The sequence below is a fragment of the Hyla sarda genome, chromosome 2 (assembly GCF_029499605.1).
Source record: "Hyla sarda isolate aHylSar1 chromosome 2, aHylSar1.hap1, whole genome shotgun sequence".
Classification (NCBI taxonomy): Eukaryota; Metazoa; Chordata; class Amphibia; order Anura; family Hylidae; genus Hyla; species Hyla sarda.
In genome coordinates this window covers 41707256-41730228 of record NC_079190.1, presented here as the reverse complement: position 1 = coordinate 41730228, position 22973 = coordinate 41707256, and the positions used below count along the sequence as shown (strand labels likewise).

Below are 22973 nucleotides of genomic sequence, written 5' to 3'. Positions count from 1 at the left end.
GATTTCCCTTTAAAGGGGTACTCCGCCCCTAGACATCTTATCCCCTATCCAAAGGATAGATGATAAGATGTCTGATCAGTGGGGTCCCACTGCTGAGGACCCCCAGGATCGCCGATGCGGCACCGCGCTATCATTACTGCAGAGAGCGAGTTCGCTCTGCACGTAATGACGGGCAATACAGGGGCCGGAGCATCGTTACGTCACGGCTCTGCCCCTCGTGACATCACGGCCCGCCCCCTCAATTCAAGTTATGGCAGGGAGCGTTGGAATGCGGGATGCTTTGCTTGATGTGTTGGGGGGTGTGAACTGTGAAAATGAAGCAATGCATTTCTAGCAGTGGGTTTACGAAAACCCTCAGTAGTGAGGGTATTATCTACCACTCTTGACATCTAAAAAGTTGAGTTCACCATCCCCAAACACGGCAGTAAAAAGCATATTCTCTATGTTAATCTGATTTTAGTGAGTAACGAAGTTAAAAAGTTCAGCTTTGGATGAATCCCAGACCACAAGTATGTCATCGACATACCTGAGAAAGGGTTACTGGGAGAAAAAAACGTACCTACATTCAAAGACAGCGAGGAAAATCGGCATAAGTTCAGGAGACCAGCGTGCCCATGGCTGTGCCTGTCTTCTGCCTATACCAATCCTCGCCGTACCTGAACTCGTTATGGGTAAGGATAAAACAGAGGAAATAATGGGTGAAGGACACAAAGTCCTCCGTCAGTCTCAGTTTCGAACTCGTGAACAACCTGTACCCCCGTTTAATGAGGGATGCGGGTGTACAGGTTTTCGATGTCCACTGACGCGAGTCTGTAAGATTGTTGCCAATGGAAATCCTTGAGTATTGTCAAAAGGGCCCCTGTATCCTTCACATATGTTGGAGTGGAAGACAGAAGGGGTTTTAAGAGCCACTCTATATACTGCGAAAGGTATTCAGTTGCAGAGCCGATCCCTGCCACGATAGGGTGGGCGGGGGGTCGGCTCTGCGACTTTAGCACCTTGGGCAAAATATACCATCTAGGATGGCGTGGGACGGTTGGGAGGAGTCTTTCAGCTGTTTTCTTGGAAATGACTCCTCGCTCACAGTTAACTCTGAGGAAGGTCCTGAGCTTGTTCAGGGTTTTAGCAGTTGGATTAGATGAGAGAGGTCTGTAGGTGGTGGTGTTGCTTAATGGACGCTGTTTTTTAGTGTCATAAGAGACTGTGGTCATCACGACTGTGCTGCCACCTTTGTCGACTTTGACAATTTTGAGATCAGGTCTAGACGCCAACCACCTGGAAGCACTCTCTTCACCAGGAGTGAGGTTGCCTTTCACCTGGGTGTAAAACAAGGCTTTTACATCTTTGGTCACTGCTCGGATGAACAAGTCGATGGGACTTCCCGTCGGAGTAGGAGGAGAAAACCTTGAAAGGTTCTCTCCCTTAAAAGTCAAAACCTCAATCGAGGTGGTGTCAGAGGGGACCTCACTCTCTCGTGCCAGCTCACATAGGGTGTCTTAGGTGTCCCTATCTTCAGGAGTAAGGTTTAAAATAGGGGAAAAGCCTAAGGGGCTCACTACTGCTGGGATCTCTCCCTCTTTTAAATTATCTGGCTTACTAGACATAGGATTTTTATTGAACATCTTGTGCAATCCCATTTTTCTAGTAGCTTTATATAGGTCCACTTAAAATCGAGTATAATCAAAAGGTTGGCACAAGCCAAAATTGAGGCCCTTAGAAAGGAGTGACACACACTCGTCTGTAAGGGGGACGTCGGTCAAGGCATCTCTTCTTCCCTCTACCCCTCCTGATTTTTCTCCTAAAATGAGAGAACCAGGGAGTGGGCAGTGTTGACGATTGGTATGAGTACTAGATGTATCATCAATCATCAACAAACCCGGTGCACAGGAGCGGAACTGCCCGAGTCACTTGACTCGTCATATGATGCGGCCATGTTCCTTGGGATAATGACACGCACCGGGTTTGTTTACAAACGCCGGGGGATCCATGTGAAGAGTTATATGGGCAGTGACATGCAGTTTAAGTAACTCCTATCAATTATCCGTATATGGTGTAAATTTATGTGAAAGTTTACATTTATATACATGTAAAATCCAGTACTGTATTATTGCACTTTGTCACTTTATATATTGTTCACTATGTACTTATGATCTTGGACTGATCTCTTTAAATAGCACTTTATAATGTTTGTTTTGACACATGACATCACAGTGACCACCCACAAAGGGGCTTGGTTTATGTAATTGAATACCATATATATATATATATATATATATATATATATATATATATATTGTGTGTGAATACTTCGTGATATGCTTGAAAAAGATCCCATTGAGAGGATTGAAACGTTGCACTATGGGTGAATAAATACCACATTGAAGTTATTTTTGCAAGCTGGAGTGCCGCCTGATTGCCTTTTTTTCTGCTGGTTATATATATATATATATATATATATATATATATATATATATATATATAATTTTAAAAAATTATTATTATAATTTTTTTTTCAGCTTCACTGTAGTTATTGCAGTAAAAGGCCTGATGCCATTACAAAGTACAATTGGTCCTACATGAAAACAAGCCCTCATATGGCCCTGTAGATGAGTTGAAAGACTTATGGCTATTAAAAAGCGAGGGGGGAAAGGCTAAAATGCCACAACAACAAAAAAGAAACGCTGGGGTTAATAAAAAGCAAAGCCTTAAAAAATATATGTTGTGAAATCACTAAAAATGGTTACATATAATGTTTTAATTTCTACATAGAATAACCTATGTTTTAATTTCATTTGACATATATTGTATTGAAATGTCTATAAAATGTGGGTATGGTCCTAAAGGTGGTCTTCTCTTTTTTCAGATGAGAATAGGCATCCACTCCGGCTCGGTCTTTGCAGGTGTGGTTGGAGTCAGAATGCCTCGGTATTGTCTGTTTGGAAACAACGTCACTCTGGCTAGTAAATTTGAATCAGGCAGTCATCCTCGACGGATTAATGTTAGTCCAACGACATACCAGTAAGTGCGCGCTGCTCATGGTCACACCGCTGTACACAATGGCCCTCATTTACTTAGAAAATCGGGTTGTAAGTCTATCTTGCTTTCTTACTCGATTGCTTTTTTCCCCTGGTATTTATTATTATGTCGCATTCTGTTTGTCGCACGTGGGTTTTGTTGGTTTTGGTTTCCAACTCCTCTGAGTTGTCGGGAAAAAATCCACAACAATTCAACAAATTCGGGTTGGAAACCTTTATAAATACGTGGGAAAGCTCAGAAATGTCGGGTTACGCCCCTTTTTCGGGTTTGGGAGAATCCACATCGGGTCCGTTGGGAAAAAATGTCGCATCGTGTCGCAGACTGGCGCACGATGTCTGCTACATGGCGCAGACAAAGATGGGCCAAAAAAAAAACGACAAAACAAGTCGGGTTTACAATAGTAAATGAGGGTCAATGAATGTATTATGTCAACAGAAGTATACCATCATACTTTCATTTATCTTTTTTTCATTGTAATAGGAGTTAACTTTATTAATGCAGTAAAATAAAACACCAGATAAACCAGATATTCTTTAAGTTTGAAAGACCAAAGAACACAAAGCACTACCAGTAGGTTGACTTTAGTGCCGTAACTGAGACCTACCTAAACAGTAAGACATTAAAAGTTGTATCAGTAATGGTAGATTCCTGCTGGAGCATTGGCTCAGTGGTTAGTACTGTTGGCTTGCAACATGGGTCTTTGACTCAAGTTTAAACCTAATGGGGGGAGATTTATAAAAACCTGTCCATAGGTAAAGTTGCTGAGTTGCCAATAGCAACCAATCAGATTGTTCTTTCATTTTGGAAGGGCCTCTGAAAATTTAAATAAACAATCTGATTTGTTGCTATGGGCAACTGGGCAACTTTTCCTCTGGACATGTTTTGATAAATCTTCAGGTGTGACCAGAAGCGTAGAGGTGGCTACTATTAGACAGGTGCTGCTGTGTTGGAACCGTACAATAGTAGTGTAGCTCAAATGGAAGCCAATCTTGATAACTGGTGCAGCGGAGGTGCTAGGATAAACAGAGGATAGTAGCATCAATATATGGGGTAAAAAGCAACAGAAAACGTTATCCGCACTCACCGCAGGGAAAGTGACCAAAAGCTCCAACATGGAGATGCCGTAGAATCCGGGAGGTCACTGCTACATAGCGTTCAGAAGACAATCACCGGCAATTTCGCGCACTTAGCGCTTCATCCGTCCCTGATGATTTGATTAATCTTCCCCTATAATATATATGACATCACTATGACTATTCCACCTCTGTTACTGCCCTATCACTTACCTAAGTTACACTATCTCTGTGTTCATTTTACCTGTACTGTGACATCACTGTGTATTATCCCTGTACTGTGACATCATTGTACATTATCCCTGTACTGTGACATCACTGTGTGTATTATCCCTGTACTGTGACATCATTGTACATTATCCCTGTACTGTGACATCACTGTGTATTATCCCTGTACTGTGACATCACTGTGTATTATCCCTGTACTGTGACATCACTGTGTGTATTATCCCTATACTGTGACATCACTGTGTATTATCCCTGTACTGTGACATCACTGTGTATTATCCCTGTACTGTTACATCACTGTGTATTATCCCTGTACTGTGACATCACTGTGTGTATTATCCCTGTACTGTGACATCACTGTGTATTATCCCTGTACTGTGACATCACTGTGTGTATTATCCCTGTACTGTGACATCACTGTGTGTATTATCCCTGTACTGTGACATCATTGTTCATTATCCCTGTACTGTGATATCACTGTGTGTATTATCCCTGTACTGTGACATCACTGTGTGTATTATCCCTGTACTGTGACATCATTGTTCATTATCCCTGTACTGTGACATCACTGTGTATTATCCCTGTACTGTGACATCACTGTGTATTATCCCTGTACTGTGACATCATTGTGCATTATCCCTGTACTGTGACATCACTGTGTATATTATGCCTGTACTGTGACATCACTGTGTTTATTATCCCCGTACTGTGACATCACTTTGTGCATTATCCCTGTACTCTGACATCATATCCCTGTACTGTGGGGTCATAGCGTGTATTATCCCTGTACTGTGACATCACTGTGTAGTATTCCTGCACTGTGACATCACTGTGTGTATTATCCCTGTACTGTGACATAGAAACAGAGAATGTATCGGCAGATAAGAACCATTTGGCCCATCTAGTCTGCCCAATAATCTGAATACTATGAATAGTCCCTGGCCCTATCTTATATGAAGGATAGCATTATGCTTATCCCATGCATGTTTAAACTCCTTCACTGTATTTACAGTGACCACTTCTGCAGGAAGACTATTCCATGCATCCACTACTCTCTCTGTAAAGTAATACTTCCTGTTATTACTGCAGAAACCTTTTTCCCTCTAATATAAAACAATGTCCTCTTGTGGTAGTTTTTCTTCTTTTAAATATTCTCTCCTCCTTTACCGTGTTGATTCCCTTTATGTATTTAAAAGTCTCTATCATATCCCCTCTGTCTCTTCTTTCTTCCAAGCTATACATGTTAAGGTCCTTAATATGTATTAACCCTGTACTGTGACATCACTTTGTGCTTTATCCCTGTACTGTGACATCATATCCCTGTACTGTGGGGTCATAGCATTCATTATCCCTGTACTGTGACATCACTGTGTAGTATTCCTGCACTGTACCATCACTGTGTTTATTATCCCTGTACTGTGACATCACTGTGTGTATTATCCCTGTACTGTGACATCACTATGTCTTATCCCTGTACTGTGACATCACTATGTCTTATCCCTGTACTGTGACATCACTGTGTATTATCCCTGTACTGTGACATCACTGTGTGTATTGTCCCTGTACTGTGACATCACTATGTATTATCCCTGTACTGTGACATTACTGTGTGTATTATCCCTGTACTGTGACATCACTGTGTATTATCTCTGTACTGTGACATTACTGTGTGTATTATATCTGTACTGTGACATCACTGTGTGTATTATCCCTGTACTGTGAAACCACTGTGTGTATTATCCCTGTACTGTGACATCACTGTGTGTATTATCCCTGTACTGTGACATCACTGTGTATTATCCTTGTACTGTGACATCACTGTGTATATTATCCCTGTACTGTGACATCACTGTGTGTATTATCCCTGTACTGTGACATCACTGTGTTTATCACCCCTGCACTGTGACATCACAATGTTTAAGCCTTGTATCACAGATTTCCTTTAACCTGAAAGTCTGGTATTCCGACTGTAATTTGAAGCATTGGATTGTCCTATAAAATTGAATTTTGCAAGAACAGTAGCAGGTGACTGGGCAGAAAAGGACAAATATATTATTCCATTGTTTATAAATATTATATATTTCTATAGATTGACTTACTGTCACGATGCCGGCTGGCAGGTAGTGGATCCTCTGTGCCAGAGAGGGATTGGCGTGGACCGTGCTAGTGGATCGGTTCTAAGTCACTACTGGTTTTCACCAGAGCCCGCCGCAAAGCGGGATGGTCTTGCTGCGGCGGTAGTGACCAGGTCGTATCCACTAGCAACGGCTCAACCTCTCTGACTGCTGAAGATAGGCGCGGTACAAGGGAGTAGACAGAAGCAAGGTCGGACGTAGCAGAAGGTCAGGGCAGGCAGCAAGGATCGTAGTCGGGGGCAACGGCAGGAGGTCTGGAACACAGGCTAGGAACACACAAGGAAACGCTTTCACTGGCACAATGGCAACAAGATCCGGCGAGGGAGTGAAGGGGAAGTGAGGTATAAATAGGGAGTGCACAGGTGAACACACTAATTGGAACCACTGCGCCAATCAGCGGCGCAGTGGCCCTTTAAATCGCAGAGACCCGGCGCGCGCGCGCCCTAGGGAGCGGGGCCGCGCGCGCCGGGACAGGACGGACGGAGAGCGAGTCAGGTACGGGAGCCGGGATGCGCATCGCGAGCGGGCGCTACCCGCATCGCGAATCGCATCCCGGCTGGAGACGGTATCGCAGCGCACCGGGTCAGTGGAGCTGCCCGGAGCGCTGCGGTAGCGAGAGAGAAGCGAGCGCTCCGGGGAGGAGCGGGGATCCGGAGCGCTCGGCGTAACAGTACCCCCCCCCCTTGGGTCTCCCCCTCTTCTTAGAGCCTGAGAACCTGAGGAGCAGACTTTTGTCTAGGATGTTGTCCTCAGGTTCCCAGGATCTCTCTTCAGGTCCACAGCCCTCCCAATCCACCAAAAAGAACCTTTTTCCTCTGACCGTCTTGGAGGCCAGTATCTCTTTCACTGAGAAGACGTCAGAAGAACCGGAGACAGGAGTGGGAGAAACTAATTTGGGAGAGAAACGGTTGATGATGAGTGGTTTAAGAAGAGAGACATGAAAGGCATTAGGAATACGGAGAGAAGGAGGAAGAAGAAGTTTGTAAGAGACAGGATTAATTTGGCACAAGACTTTGAAAGGACCAAGATAGCGTGGACCCAGTTTGTAACTGGGGACACGAAAGCGGACATATTTAGCGGAGAGCCATACCTTGTCTCCGGGAGCAAAAATGGGGGGAGCTCTTCTTTTCTTATCGGCAAACTTTTTCATGCGAGATGAAGCCTGTAAAAGAGAATCTTGGGTCTCTTTCCATATGGTGGAAAGATCACGAGTCACTTCATCTACAGCGGGCAAACCAGAGGGCAAGGGAGTAGGGAGGGGGGGAAGAGGGTGACGGCCGTACACCACGAAAAATGGGGATTTGGAGGAAGATTCAGAGACTCTAAAGTTATACGAGAATTCGGCCCATGGTAGAAGATCTGCCCAATCATCCTGGCGGGAGGAAACAAAATGTCGTAAATAATCACCCAAGACCTGGTTAATTCTTTCTACTTGTCCATTGGATTGAGGATGATATGCAGAAGAAAAGTTTAATTTAATCTTGAGTTGTTTACAGAGAGCCCTCCAGAATTTTGACACGAATTGGACGCCTCTATCCGAGACTATCTGTGTGGGCAACCCGTGAAGACGAAAAATGTGTACAAAAAATTGTTTAGCCAACTGAGGCGCTGAAGGAAGACCAGGAAGAGGGATGAAATGTGCCATCTTGGAGAATCGATCAACGACCACCCAAACAACAGTGTTGCCACGGGATGGGGGTAGGTCTGTAATAAAATCCATACCAATCAGAGACCAAGGCTGTTCGGGGACAGGCAGAGGATGAAGAAAACCAGCGGGTTTCTGGCGAGGAGTCTTATCCCGGGCACAGACAGTGCAGGCTCGCACAAAGTCCACGACATCCGTCTCCAGAGTCGGCCACCAATAGAAGCGAGAGATGAGTTGCACAGATTTCTTGATGCCTGCATGACCTGCGAGATGGGAGGAGTGACCCCATTTGAGGATTCCGAGGCGTTGGCGTGGAGAGACGAAGGTCTTTCCTGGAGGAGTTTGCCTGATGGAGGCTGGAGAAGTGGAAATCAGGCAGTCAGGAGGAATGATGTGTTGCGGAGAGAGTTCAACTTCCGAGGCATCCGAGGAACGAGAGAGAGCATCGGCCCTAATGTTCTTATCGGCAGGCCGAAAGTGAATTTCAAAATTAAATCGGGCAAAGAACAGAGACCACCTGGCCTGGCGAGGATTCAGCCGTTGGGCAGACTGGAGATAGGAGAGGTTCTTGTGATCGGTGTAAATAATAACTGGAAATCTTGATCCCTCCAGCAGATGCCTCCATTCCTCAAGTGCTAATTTAATGGCTAGAAGCTCTCGATCCCCGATGGAGTAGTTCCTCTCCGCCGGAGAGAAGGTCCTAGAAAAAAAACCACACGTAACAGCATGCCCGGAAGAATTTTTTTGTAGAAGGACCGCTCCAGCTCCTACAGAGGAGGCATCAACCTCCAATAGGAAGGGTTTAGATGGGTCAGGTCTGGAGAGCACGGGAGCCGAAGAAAAGGCAGACTTGAGCCGTTTAAAGGCGTCTTCCGCTTGAGGAGGCCAAGACTTGGGATTGGCATTTTTTTTGGTTAAAGCCACGATAGGGGCCACAACGGTAGAAAAATGTGGAATAAATTGCCTGTAATAATTGGCGAACCCCAAAAAACGTTGGATAGCACGGAGTCCGGAGGGGCGTGGCCAATCTAAGACGGCAGAGAGTTTGTCTGGATCCATTTGTAGTCCCTGGCCAGAGACCAAGTATCCTAGGAAAGGAAGAGATTGGCATTCAAACAGACATTTCTCTATCTTGGCATAAAGTTGATTGTCACGAAGTCTCTGAAGAACCATACGGACATGCTGGCGGTGTTCTTCTAGATTGGCAGAAAAAATGAGGATATCGTCCAGATATACAACAACGCAGGAGTATAAGAGATCACGAAAAATTTCATTAACAAAGTCTTGGAAGACGGCAGGGGCGTTGCACAGGCCAAAGGGCATGACCAGATACTCAAAGTGTCCATCTCTAGTGTTAAATGCCGTTTTCCATTCATCCCCCTCTCTGATGCGGATGAGATTATAAGCACCTCTTAAGTCCAGTTTGGTAAAGATGTGGGCACCTTGGAGGCGATCAAAGAGTTCAGAGATGAGGGGTAGGGGGTAGCGGTTCTTTACCGTGATTTTATTAAGACCGCGGTAGTCAATGCAAGGACGTAGAGAGCCATCTTTTTTGGACACAAAGAAAAATCCGGCTCCGGCAGGGGAGGAGGATTTACGGATAAAGCCTTTTTTTAAATTTTCCTGGATGTACTCCGACATAGCAAGAGTCTCTGGGGCGGACAGAGGATAGATTCTGCCCCGGGGTGGAGTAGTGCCCGGGAGGAGGTCAATAGGACAATCATAAGGCCTGTGAGGAGGTAGAGTCTCAGCTTGTTTTTTGCAAAAAACATCCGCAAAGTCCATATAGGCCTTAGGGAGACCGGTTACAGGGGGAACCACAGAGTCACGGCAAGGGGTACTGGGAACCGGTTTTAGGCAGTCCTTGAAACAAGAGGGCCCCCAACTCTTGATCTCCCCAGAGGACCAATCCAGGGTTGGGGAATGGAGTTGAAGCCAGGGTAGTCCAAGGAGGATTTCGGAAGTGCAATTGGGGAGGACCAAAAATTCAATCTTCTCGTGATGAGGTCCGATGCACATTAGAAGGGGCTCCGTGCGGAAACGTATGGTACAGTCCAATCTTTCATTGTTTACACAATTGATGTAGAGGGGTCTGGCGAGACTGGTCACTGGGATGTTGAACCTGTTGACGAGAGAGGCCAAAATAAAATTTCCTGCAGATCCGGAATCCAAGAAGGCCATAGTAGAGAAGGAGAAGGCAGAGGCAGATATCCGCACAGGCACAGTAAGACGTGGAGAAGCAGAGTAGACATCAAGGACTGTCTCACCTTTGTGCGGAGTCAGCGTACGTCTTTCCAGGCGGGGAGGACGGATAGGACAATCCTTCAGGAAGTGTTCGGTACTGGCACAGTACAGGCAGAGATTCTCCATGCGGCGTCGTGTCCTCTCTTGAGGTGTCAGGCGAGACCGGTCGACCTGCATAGCCTCCACGGCGGGAGGCACAGGAACGGATTGCAGGGGACCAGAGGAGAGAGGAGCCGGGGAGAAAAAACGCCTTGTGCGAACAAAGTCCATATCCTGGCGGAGCTCCTGACGCCTTTCGGAAAAACGCATGTCAATGCGAGTGGCAAGATGGATGAGTTCATGTAGGTTAGCAGGGATTTCTCGTGCGGCCAGAACATCTTTAATGTTGCTGGATAGGCCTTTTTTAAAGGTCGCGCAGAGGGCCTCATTATTCCAGGATAATTCTGAAGCAAGAGTACGGAATTGTACGGCGTACTCGCCAACGGAAGAATTACCCTGGACCAGGTTCAACAGGGCAGTCTCAGCAGAAGAGGCTCGGGCAGGTTCCTCAAAGACACTTCGAATTTCCGAGAAGAAGGAGTGTATAGAGGCAGTGACGGGGTCATTGCGGTCCCAGAGCGGTGTGGCCCATGACAGAGCTTTTCCAGACAGAAGGCTGACTACGAAAGCCACCTTAGACCTTTCAGTAGGAAACTGGTCCGACATCATCTCCAAGTGCAGGGAACAGTGGGAAAGAAAGCCACGGCAGAATTTAGAGTCCCCATCAAATTTATCCGGCAAGGATAGTCGTAGACCAGAAGCGGCCACTCGCTGCGGAGGAGGTGCAGGAGCTGGCGGAGGAGATGATTGCTGAAGCTGTGGTAGTAGCTGCTGTAGCATCACGGTCAGTTGAGACAGCTGTTGGCCTTGTTGCGCTATCTGTTGTGACTGCTGGGCGACCACCGTGGTGAGGTCGGCGACAACTGGCAGAGGAACTTCAGCGGGATCCATGGCCGGATCTACTGTCACGATGCCGGCTGGCAGGTAGTGGATCCTCTGTGCCAGAGAGGGATTGGCGTGGACCGTGCTAGTGGATCGGTTCTAAGTCACTACTGGTTTTCACCAGAGCCCGCCGCAAAGCGGGATGGTCTTGCTGCGGCGGTAGTGACCAGGTCGTATCCACTAGCAACGGCTCAACCTCTCTGACTGCTGAAGATAGGCGCGGTACAAGGGAGTAGACAGAAGCAAGGTCGGACGTAGCAGAAGGTCGGGGCAGGCAGCAAGGATCGTAGTCGGGGGCATTGGCAGGAGGTCTGGAACACAGGCTAGGAACACACAAGGAAACGCTTTCACTGGCACAATGGCAACAAGATCCGGCGAGGGAGTGAAGGGGAAGTGAGGTATAAATAGGGAGTGCACAGGTGAACACACTAATTGGAACCACTGCGCCAATCAGCGGCGCAGTGGCCCTTTAAATCGCAGAGACCCGGCGCGCGCGCGCCCTAGGGAGCGGGGCCGCGCGTGCCGGGACAGGACGGACGGAGAGCGAGTCAGGTACGGGAGCCGGGATGCGCATCGCGAGCGGGCGCTACCCGCATCGCGAATCGCATCCCGGCTGGAGACGGTATCGCAGCGCACCGGGTCAGTGGAGCTGCCCGGAGCGCTGCGGTAGCGAGAGAGAAGCGAGCACTCCGGGGAGGAGCGGGGATCCGGAGCGCTCGGCGTAAAACTTACTTTACTGACTGTACAATAATTGAGAATATTGTTATCAGGTCCCATTGCTGTTGGGTTAAAGGAATTTTACTGTATAACGTTCTGTCAATCGTCGCTGTAAAACATTTAACATTTGAATATTTTCACAACTTTATTATAAAAATCTCCCATGTAAACCTTCTAGTTGAATTAACCTGCAGAGAAAAATCCATTTTTTTTCTAGATTGTCACTGAATCCTTCATTTGACCTCCGACTAAGCACTGAAGCAAGTTATTAATAATGGGATTAAATTAGAGATAGGGTCCCTAATATAGGGCACTGGTGTAGTATATACAGTACTCCAGCCTGTGGTCTGGTTTAGCGGTGAAGGGTACTTCCACTAAGAGATAACAGAATCATTTCTCCAGAGGCCAGCTTTGCCTGCAGATATAATGTAATTGAATTACAGGCTAGGGAGCATCTATCCGTGTTGTGACATAAGCAAGGATTTCATACTGGAATTGAAACCTAAATATAGCACTATAGCAGTCCTTACTATGAAAATATGGGGTTGTTATAACTGACTGGTTCTATAGCCATTGCTTTTGGTGAGAATGTTATCATGGCCAAATTTCGTAGACAACTGTATCAAACAGACTAATAGACACAAGAGGACAGAATAGCAGGAAGATTTCTGCTGTTTGTAGAATAGAGGGTTGTTGTAACGTCTGGCTCTGGCCAAGCACAAAGAGTTAAATGGCTCTAGTTGGGCTGGAGCTGTATGGAGCTCACCTGTGTCATCTGGGTGTGGTTCAATTCTGCTATTTATCAGGAAGGTGTGTCCCTGATCACCTGCCTATATAAGCTAGAAGCAGTGATCCGTTAATGGTCTGTGAAAGGTTATATCTTAGCTGACACCTCCTGCTTACTGGATACCTGCTTGTTTATTGATCTTTGGCTTTTCCCTTGATTCTTCTCTTGCTTTGCGTTCCTGTACTCCGCTATCTCCTGGTACCGACCTTGGCTAGACTGACATTGATTTGACTGTGTGTGTGTGTTTTAGTGTATCTATGTTGGTTTGTGTGCCTCCAGCTGTTTTCCGACTCCAACTGTTTTTGCATTTCATTATTTTGACAACGCTGCCCCGGCACTTAGCAGGGAGGGTTGTCATTGTGGTTGTCGATTTGTCACTTAGGGTGGATAGGCAATAGGTAGGGACAGCGGCTGTGGGTTAGTTAGGGCTTCACTGTTCCCTTCCATACGAGACAGTTGTCTCTATAAAATGTAAAAGCAGGGAAGGGATTTGGATAGACAGCAAGTTCATTATGACTTTGCTACATGTACCTGGTGCTGATTCTGATGCATGGTCACGACCAAGCCCCTCGCAATGCACGTCACACCCCTCAATTCATGTCTATGGGAGGGGTTTTGTCATCTGACATGCCCCCTCCCATAGACATGAATGGAGGGGGTGTGGCGTGATGTCACAAGGGGGTACGGCTGTGATGTCAAGGCAAATGCCACAGCAACCCGGCGTTTGTTACATGTACCTGGTGCTGGTTCTGCTGCATGGTGACACCAAACTGTTAATTTAGAAAGGGTTGGTAGAAATAAAAGTTCAGCATATAATAAAAGAAAAAAAAAATATCTCAGCAAATATTTCTAAAACACTTTCAAGGATGAAAAGAAATATATTGCATGGATTAAAGGGGTACTCCGTTGCTCCAGCCTTCTGAACATTTTGTTCAGAATGCTCGAAGCCAGAGGGCATGATCATGATGCATACCACGCCACCTTCATTCATGTCTATGGAACGGGGCTTGTCATTTGACACACCCCCTCCCATAGACATGAATGTAGGTAGCGTGGTGTGAGGTCACAAGGGGGCACGGCCGTGACATCACGACCACTGCCTCAGGAACCCGGCGTTTGTTTAGAACACCGGGTGCTGCTGGAGATTGCGGGACCCCTTTAATATCTCCAACACTTTACGAAAACTTGAAAAGATATGATTGAAGAGATTAAATAGAATTCTCTACAGAAACAATCGTCATCACCGGAACGTAGCAAAGAATTGGACATGATTGTTAAACTTTTTTACATTTCAGGAAAAAAACTCAAAATTGCGAATTTATTAACATTTCATGATTATACTGAGATAGTAAAGAGTTTACTGAGTTTCCAGACATGCAGGTCTCTAATGATGCAAGATGGTTTTGTGGAATTCCTTAGACCTTTTACCCAGACTTTCCCATATGTGTTGTACTGCCTGCATGATTGTATTTTTCTTATATCTGATCTTCTTTTATAGTTTAATTATGGTATTGTACCATTAGTATATTTTTTCATGTCTTTGACCAACCGGGTTTATAACTTTTTCTTGACACCATTAAATTTTTTTAAAGGTGGCACTGCACTTGTTGAGTTAAACACATAACATAAACTGCTGAAGAACTTACATTATTAATACTCATGTCATCTGTCAATGGATTTTCCTGTGTGAATACCATAAAGGCATTTAGTAGATTGGCCTTTTCCTTATCCTCCTTCACCATTACATTTCAGCTGTAGGTGTACAATATGTTGTGGTTTACTCTCTGTTGCACTTTTTTTGCTACCTTTATTTGTTTTTCTACAGAATGTATTCTTCTCCTTATAATTTTTTTTACCACCTCCCCTGAACCTTCTTTGTTTCAGTAGTCTGAATGGTTTCTTTTTATCATTTATTGCATCCCTATTACTCTACAGTCATGGTCTCCTTCCTTAAATTTTTCATCAAAGGGTAATGCTTGAGAAATTAAGTGCATATTTTATTTTTGTGGCTAAAAGTCTGATTCATAAACGGAAAATACAGGCACAAATGCCTACATCCATTTTCACATATGTTTACATATTCAATAGACCTGAATAGAAAAAAAAAAGCTAAATACCAGTAAGTATTGTAGTTATATTTTGTGACAATTGTCCTGTTTCTTTGCAAGGTGCATTCAGTTGCAAAAATAACTTACATCTACATTTCGGACTCCCTTGCTTAGTAATTTAAGGGACACTTGAAATCAAATTTAAGACTGTATTGGGTATGGTCAGATATTACATTTATTACCTTTATGGTCTTTATCTTGTCAGACGTGCTGCCCCATGATGTCTATTTGAAATGTAACCAAATATGACTGGTAACAAACAATTAGTACACATGTAACTAAGTTTTATCTGGATAACAAGTCAACGGGCTGTAGAACAATTACATTTCTTATTATTCAGAGAGGGATAACATTTCCAGGAGATGTCACTGTCAGCATCGTCATAGCCTTCAGCTGTGAGACTACAACAATTGCTCATTTCACAGATAATTATAGCACTACTTTATAGGGATGAATACTAATGATTCTTCACCAAGCTAAATGCTCTCATCTTGCATGTACTTCCCATGGTGAGAATACTATGTGGGGGGCGTCTAAATTACCTTTACTTTTGGTATTGTTTTTTCCTAAATCCCCAAATATCTCCCCCACCGACTATGTGTAGATAATTAATTACCATTGCATTATTCAGATGAGAAAAATAATTAATCTATCCACTTTCCATACCATTAGTTCTTTACACTGAAGCTTTCTGGGCATAGGTTATCACTTTCTGCATATGTGAATAAGTTAAAGGGGTTGTTCACTTTGGACAATTACCTTTTATTAGAAGTGTCTCCTTAAAAGAAGACAGCCACAATGTTTCTGTTGCTGGGAATCAGGTTTAATAAAATGTGTAACTTGCAGCAAGAGTAAAATTCCCCTACAGTTCCCCCGTAGGAGAGAAAAAGCATTACATTGCGCCCACTAAAGAAATGAGCTATTCATGTTATCCACAGACATGTTTTGTTGTTACTTAGCATTCACACCCCATTTTGCAATAAAATTCCCATCCAACTATTTAGTGAAAAGTATAGATAATCATCTGAATAGTAAAATACCTACACTGTAACTCAGAAATTTTGGACGGGAATAACAAGAAAGTAAACATTCCATTGAAATTTCTGCCTGATGTATGATATGGGACACTGAGCTGCCACGGGTGTAAGGACAAGCAGAAGGCTCAAAAAAAGTGATCCCAAGGATCGGCGACCCAAGAGAGGGGTGGACTAAACATCCATATATTATACACTGCAACTCAGCCCTGGACTGCATGTACTGAGTAAAAAAAAGTCTCTGTACACTGAGGACAAGCAGGGCTCTGTACATTGAGGACAAGCAGGGCTCTGCACACTGAGGACAAGCAGGGCTCTGCACACTGAGGACAAGCAGGGCTCTGTACACTGAGGACAAGCAGGGCTCTGCACACTGAGGACAAGCAGGGCTTTGTACACTGAGGACAAGCAGGGCTCTGTAGACTGAGGACAAGCAGGGCTCTGTTCACTGAGGAGAAGCAGGGCTCTGTTCACTGAGGAGAAGCAGGGCTCTGTACACTGAGGACAAGCGGGGCTCTGTACACTGAGGACAAGCAGGGCTCTGTACACTGAGGAAAAGCAGGGCTCTGTACACTGAGGACAAGCAGGGCTCTGTACACTGAGGACAAGCAGGGCTCTGTACACTGAGGACAAGCAGGGCTCTGTGCACTGAGGACAAGCAGGGCTCTGTACACTAAGGACAAGCAGGGCTCTGTACACCTAGAACAAGCAGGGATCTGTACACTGAGGACAAGCAGGGCTCTGTACACTGAGGACAAGCGGGGCTCTGCACACTGAGGACAAGCAGGGCTCTGTACACTGAGGACAAGCAGGGCTCTGTACACTGAGGACAAGCAGGGCTCTGTACACTGAGGACAAGCAGGGCTCTGGACACTGAGGACAAGCAGGGCAAGCATATACATATAATGGTATAATCTACATTATATTAAACATTTTTGCTAACAACAGGCACAATTTAATAATGTATACTTAATATCAAGTAAGCTTTAATAGATATTAATAAAGTTTACTTTACTAAAGTTTACAGTTTATTTGCAGGACATCACTTTAAGGGTTGTTTCCACCACTGTCTGTATCTCAGTAAGTCATTATTATGTTCTCTTTTCTTACACAGGCTTCTAAAGGAGGAAGAATCTTTTCAATTTATTCCTCGGTCACGCGAGGAGCTTCCAGACAACTTTCCAAAGGAAATCCTTGGTATCTGTTATTTCTTAGAGATGGATAAAGGCCAAAAACAGCCAAAGCATGCTTTCACAACTGTCAGAATGAGAAAGGTTTCGTACAACATTGGCACTATGTATCTTAGAGAAACAAGCGTATGAAACCTTCCAAAGTTCAAAGACTATTAAAAAAGAAAAAAAAAAAAAAGCACAAGCCCTTAAGTGGGTCAAGACAGGAGTGTAGAGAATCTACTGTGCCATTAACTGCAAAGAACACAACAGTGAGAACTCTACATCAAGCCAGGCAATAATAACTTATTTTGTTGGTGAGTCACGGGTGTCCAAAACCCAGCGCGGAGGAAAGAATCCCCAATTTCCGTCCCTGGTGTTTCCATTTGAACAATAAACCATCTCACCCCAAAAATACTCAATCTAGGAATCAACAAAATTTTCCACTCTTCTACTTCTATTGACAGACTTGCCATTTTAGGTTCTATTTGTTACAGTGTTTGTGATACACATCATTTAGCCATCTGCTTGTAGGCGCATTGAACATTCACAATGTGAATGGCAGCTACGTACCAGGTCAAAACTTCATAGCCAAACTCCACATTGATGTTTAATTCTTAGCTGACTTGTAGCTATATTATTTAAATTTGAAATAATACTATAGAATCATTGCTTATATACAGATGTAGCAGAGCTGAATTTGTCATTGTACTGCTCCTTTTGGATGCCGGACCAATATCTGACTATTAACCCTACTTTTAAATCCAAAATCTGAACATCAGAGCTCAGTTCTTCTGTTTCCAAGCCTCCAATACTCCATTTTCCTTTACACAACCATTAAAGGGCCAAAAGCCCCCCCCCCCCAGGTAGTAACATACTACCTCAATACATCAAGTCAATGATCCACTTCCCAAGTAGCAAGCAGACAAGCAGCAAGACCAGAATTTCGTCATAGCTTGAAAGTTGTTTGGGAAGAAAAGCATCAACCCGACTGTTTAAGTTGGTCCTTTAAAATGAGTGATAAGATACTGGGTAACTTCAACCACCACTAGGGGGAGCTTCCTGAACAGGACTTGCATGGATCTATATGTGGTGGCTCTTGGCTGTTATAAAGGGAACCCCTTACTGTATACCCTATATGAACATTTAATGAGAAGGTCCCTTTACCCCATTAGGGCATCTGGACACGACACACAAAATGCCTGGCTGGCCATGGTTCCCCCAGCAAAAGCTGCTGTTTGTTAGATGTGAGACCAAAAGCAATAAAGTAATCTCCACAGAAGACATGTTTTAAAAGGGATTAGATGAGAAAACGTATTTAAAGGGAATGTATAGTCTAGATTGTTTTTCTTAACTGATCAGAGACAGATACTGAAACATGTTTTGTTTTTGTTTTTTTCTACACTATTTTTGGGGCTCTTACCTGAGCTGTTTTTAACAGCATTTAAAGATATGTTTTACAGCAGGACCCATGGGCATAGGGAACAATAGCCAGGATCTGTCCCAGTCACATTAATAGAAAACATTACTGGGCATTCTCAGTGACCTAAGCCATTCCATGTGGTAATGGAAAGGCTGATCTGTGAGCAACAGCTATTGTGTGTACCTCTGTTATGGATACTCTGGTGTCACCTTGCACTGTAATGCCAAACAGATCACTTTCCAGCAGCCTCCTTTTTATCATCACATACAGAACAGGAAGTCTCAGCTTAGTTTTAGGCCTGGTGGCAAAACTAAAACCAAAAAATCTTAAACAATATGTTTACCAGAAAAAAAACTTGATTTAAACAACAGGTCGTTTTCATTTCCTTTAAAAGTATGAGAAACTGGTGTTTTAAAGAAAGAAAAATATCTCCGACCCCTATAAATATATATGCAATTTTTTAGCGTAAAGATTCAGATCAAAATGGCAAAATTTCACTTTTTACTCAACCAAATTTAGTGAGGAATTGCATTAAATTACAAATTTACTCTGTTACATTGACCTATGACCTATGCTACATCTGTAGCCCAACAGGGTCAAAAAGAATTCATACTATCATAGTCTTGTGCAATGCCGAGCTGTCACCATGACCCATCGGAACCATGTGCTTCTTTTCAATGTGAAGTTTTTGCTTTCTGGTTGTATTTATTTTTATATATATGTAAGCAAAAATTTGAATGGCACGTGTAAAATGGTGTATATTTTCCTTCTGTTCACGTCAAAACGCTACATCACATAGATAGACGGCAAGGAGATAACTGACCACCATAGCATCTGAATGTAATTTCTAAATGCTGTTCTACAATAAACAGGAAACATTTTTTTCTGACCATTTATAATGAAATATTTAACCTTCCAGAAATTCATCGGTGTATATAAATATACGAGGAAACATTTTTACAGTTTTAGACAAACTTGTATCTCGCATCCTTTCATAAAAAAATGTGTATAGTCAAAGTGAAAAACTCATATTGTACATTGATCCATGCAAATATATCAACAACATTTCAACATGTCTTATGTAACTATTATGCCAAGGTTGTTATAAAAAAAAAAACTTTGATTCCTCCTTTCCCTTGTCACATGGAGCCTTTACATGCATGAACAGGTCATCGCCTCCCACAAGATCAGCACGCTCTTCTCACGCAGCTTTCTTCATTCACACAATCTGTTTAGCGATTGGATGTTCAATCTCCAACATTGGCCCTCATTTACTTAGAAAATCGGGTTGTAAGTCTATCTTGCTTTCTTACCCAACTGCTTTTTTCCCCTGGTATTTATTAATATGTCGCATCCTGTTTGTCGCACGTGGGTTTTGTTGGTTTTGGTTTCCAACTCCTCTGAGTTGTCGGGAAAAAATCCACAACAATTCAACAAATTCGGGTTGGAAACCTTTATAAATACGTGGGAAAGCTCAGAAATGTCGGGTTACGCCCCTTTTTTGGGTTTGGGAGAATCCACATCGGGTCCGTTGGGAAAAAATGTTGCATCGTGTCGCAGACTGGCGCACGATGTCTGCGACATGGCGCAGACAAAGATGCGCCAAAAAAACCCGACAAAAAAAGTCGGGTTTAGAATAGTAAATGAGGGCAATGTCATAAAACTGCAGCATTGTCCTCACTAATATAAGTACATTATAAGTAACCAATAGTAATATAATAACATTCATTGATAAGTCACTGTCCCCCAAAAAATCAGCACACTCCTCTCCTGCTGCTCTCATCAATCACTCAATCTGATCAGCTACCTGATATTCTATCTGCACCAACTCTACAATACTATCATGTGCAGCATTTCCCTCATTAACATAATTATTTACATTTATGGTTCACTGTCTTCAACAAAAGTAACACACTCTTCTCCTGCTGTCATCATAAAACTATCTGGTTAAATATATAGGCCCTGATTTACTATTGTAAACCCAACATCATTTATCGGGTTGTGCGCCAGAAATTCTGTCTGCCCTGACTTTGCGCCAGAATTGAAAAAAAAAAAAAAAACAGATCAACTCTCATTTTAGGTTGTGTTCACACCACGATTTTACTATACGGTTTCGGCATATGCTTTCATAAAAAAATGTATGCAACCGTACGGAAAATCGTGCCCATAGACTTTCCATTCAAAACCGTACGCAGCATAATGTATGCGGTTGTCTCCGTTTTTCAAACCATACGTTCTTTAACTTTTTTTTTTTCCGGACAGAAAACAAATTTTTTTTTTAACATGGGAGTCAATGGGAACCGTACAGAACTGTATGTGCGCAGGGTTCCATATGGTTTTAACCATACGGTTTTTGGCTTTGCTCATTTATTTTTCTTGGAATTTCAATCAAACAAGTAAAACTTTATTCATAATGGAGTGAAAAGTTAAAAACTTATAAATTTTTTTCTTAAAAAAACGGATGCAACCGTATACAGATAAAAATTTGTACACACGTTTTGACACAGTTTCGTCCGGTTTTGATGAATCCGGTTTTTTTTTATCAAAAACCTGATACAAAACTGTATTGCAAAAAACGTGGTGTGAACCCACCCTTACTGAGAAAACCTGAAAATGGGGCATGGCCATCAAGGAACAGGGGGCGTGACAATCAAAAAGGGGCGTTTCCCTGACATTTTCACAAAAAAACGAACATATTTACTAAGGTTTCCACAGAAAATGCGGTGGATTTGAGCTGAGGAAAACCAGATAGATCAGAGCATGTGTAAAAAAAACTGAATGTAGGGAAAAGTGCAAACTATAAAGAAACCTTAGTAAATACTGTGGGGAAAAAATTGTAGGGAACTAAAACCCACAAAGAAAACTACACAACACTCTTAGTAAATCAGGACCATAATGTTTTATCTACACCACCCCCATTGAACTGACCATCATAAAAAGCACTTTTCTCACTAACATCACGTGAAATAAAAATTAATAGGTCACTATCTCCAGCAACAGTAACCACACTCTTCTCCTGATGCAGTCACCACTTTATTTTTGTTTGCTATAGGGGGGACTATCCCCACCAAGTTCGTGACACTGTTCCTGTGATTTGCATCCCTGTACTTACCAGCATTTTCACATAACTAGAGATCAGTGTCACAGAAGCAGCACACTCATCTCCCGCTGCTGCTATATCATCATTTCTTCTTTATTCCTCAGGCTTTATTTAGCTACCAAATCTTCTGTTCCCACTCACTTGATGACATTGTCGCTGGCAAAACGCAGCCTTCTCTTCACAAACATATTCACAAAAGGTCACTGCCCCCCACATGATCAGCACTGTCACGATGCCGGCTGGCAGGTAGTGGATCCTCTGTGCCAGAGAGGGATTGGCGTGGACCGTGCTAGAGGATCGGTTCTAAGTCACTACTGGTTTTCACCAGAGCCCGCCGCAAAGCGGGATGGTCTTGCTGCGGCGGTAGTGACCAGGTCGTATCCCCTAGCAACGGCTCAACCTCTCTGGCTGCTGAAGATAGGCGCGGTACAAGGGAGTAGACAGAAGCAAGGTCGGACGTAGCAGAAGGTCGGGGCAGGCAGCAAGGATCGTAGTCAGGGGCAACGGCAGAAGGTCTGGAATCACAGGCAAGGAACACACAAGGAACGCTTTCACTGGCACTAGGGCAACAAGATCCGGCGAGGGAGTGAAGGGGAAGTGAGGTGATATAGGGAAGTGCACAGGTGTAAACACTAATTGGAACCACTGCACCAATCAGCGGTGCAGTGGCCCTTTAAATCGCAAAGACCCGGCGCGCGCGCGCCCTAGGGAGCGGGGCCGCGCGCGCCGGGACAGGACTGACGGGGAGCGAGTAAGGTACGGGAGCCGGGGTGCGCATCGCGAGCGGGCGCTACCCGCATCGCGAATCGCATCCCGGCCGGAGGTGGTAACGCAGCGCCCCGGGTCCGTGGAACCGACCGGGGCGCTGCAGTGAGGGAAGTGTAGCGAGCGCTCCGGGGAGGAGCGGGGACCCGGAGCGCTCGGCGTAACAGTACCCCCCCCCTTGGGTCTCCCCCTCTTCTTGGGGCCTGAGAACCTGAGGATCAGACTTTTGTCCAGGATATTGTCCTCAGGTTCCCAGGACCTCTCTTCTGGACCACAACCCTCCCAATCCACTAAAAAAAAAGTTCTTCCCCTGACCTTTTTAGAGGCCAAAATCTCTTTGACAGAGAAGATGTCCGAGGAGCCGGAAACAGGAGTGGGAGGAACAGATTTAGGAGAAAAACGGTTGAGGATGAGAGGTTTAAGAAGAGAGACGTGAAAGGCATTAGGGATACGAAGAGAAGGAGGAAGAAGAAGTTTGTAAGAGACAGGATTAATTTGACACAAAACTTTAAAAGGACCAAGATAGCG

General features: G+C 44.2%; 1 protein-coding gene across 2 annotated transcripts in view; it reads left to right on the top strand.

Moving 5' to 3' along the window:
- Positions 1 to 21899, top strand: part of GUCY1A2 (guanylate cyclase 1 soluble subunit alpha 2) — a 191982-nt gene extending 170083 nt beyond the window's left edge. For both annotated transcript variants that reach the window (XM_056561617.1, XM_056561618.1), the window contains exons 7-8: positions 2864 to 3018; positions 17103 to 21899. In XM_056561617.1, the coding sequence (XP_056417592.1) occupies positions 2864 to 3018; positions 17103 to 17310 (363 nt within the window). In that variant the 3' untranslated portion in view covers positions 17311 to 21899. The remainder of the gene's footprint in view (positions 1 to 2863; positions 3019 to 17102) is intronic.
- The last annotated feature ends 1074 nt before the right edge of the window (positions 21900 to 22973 follow it).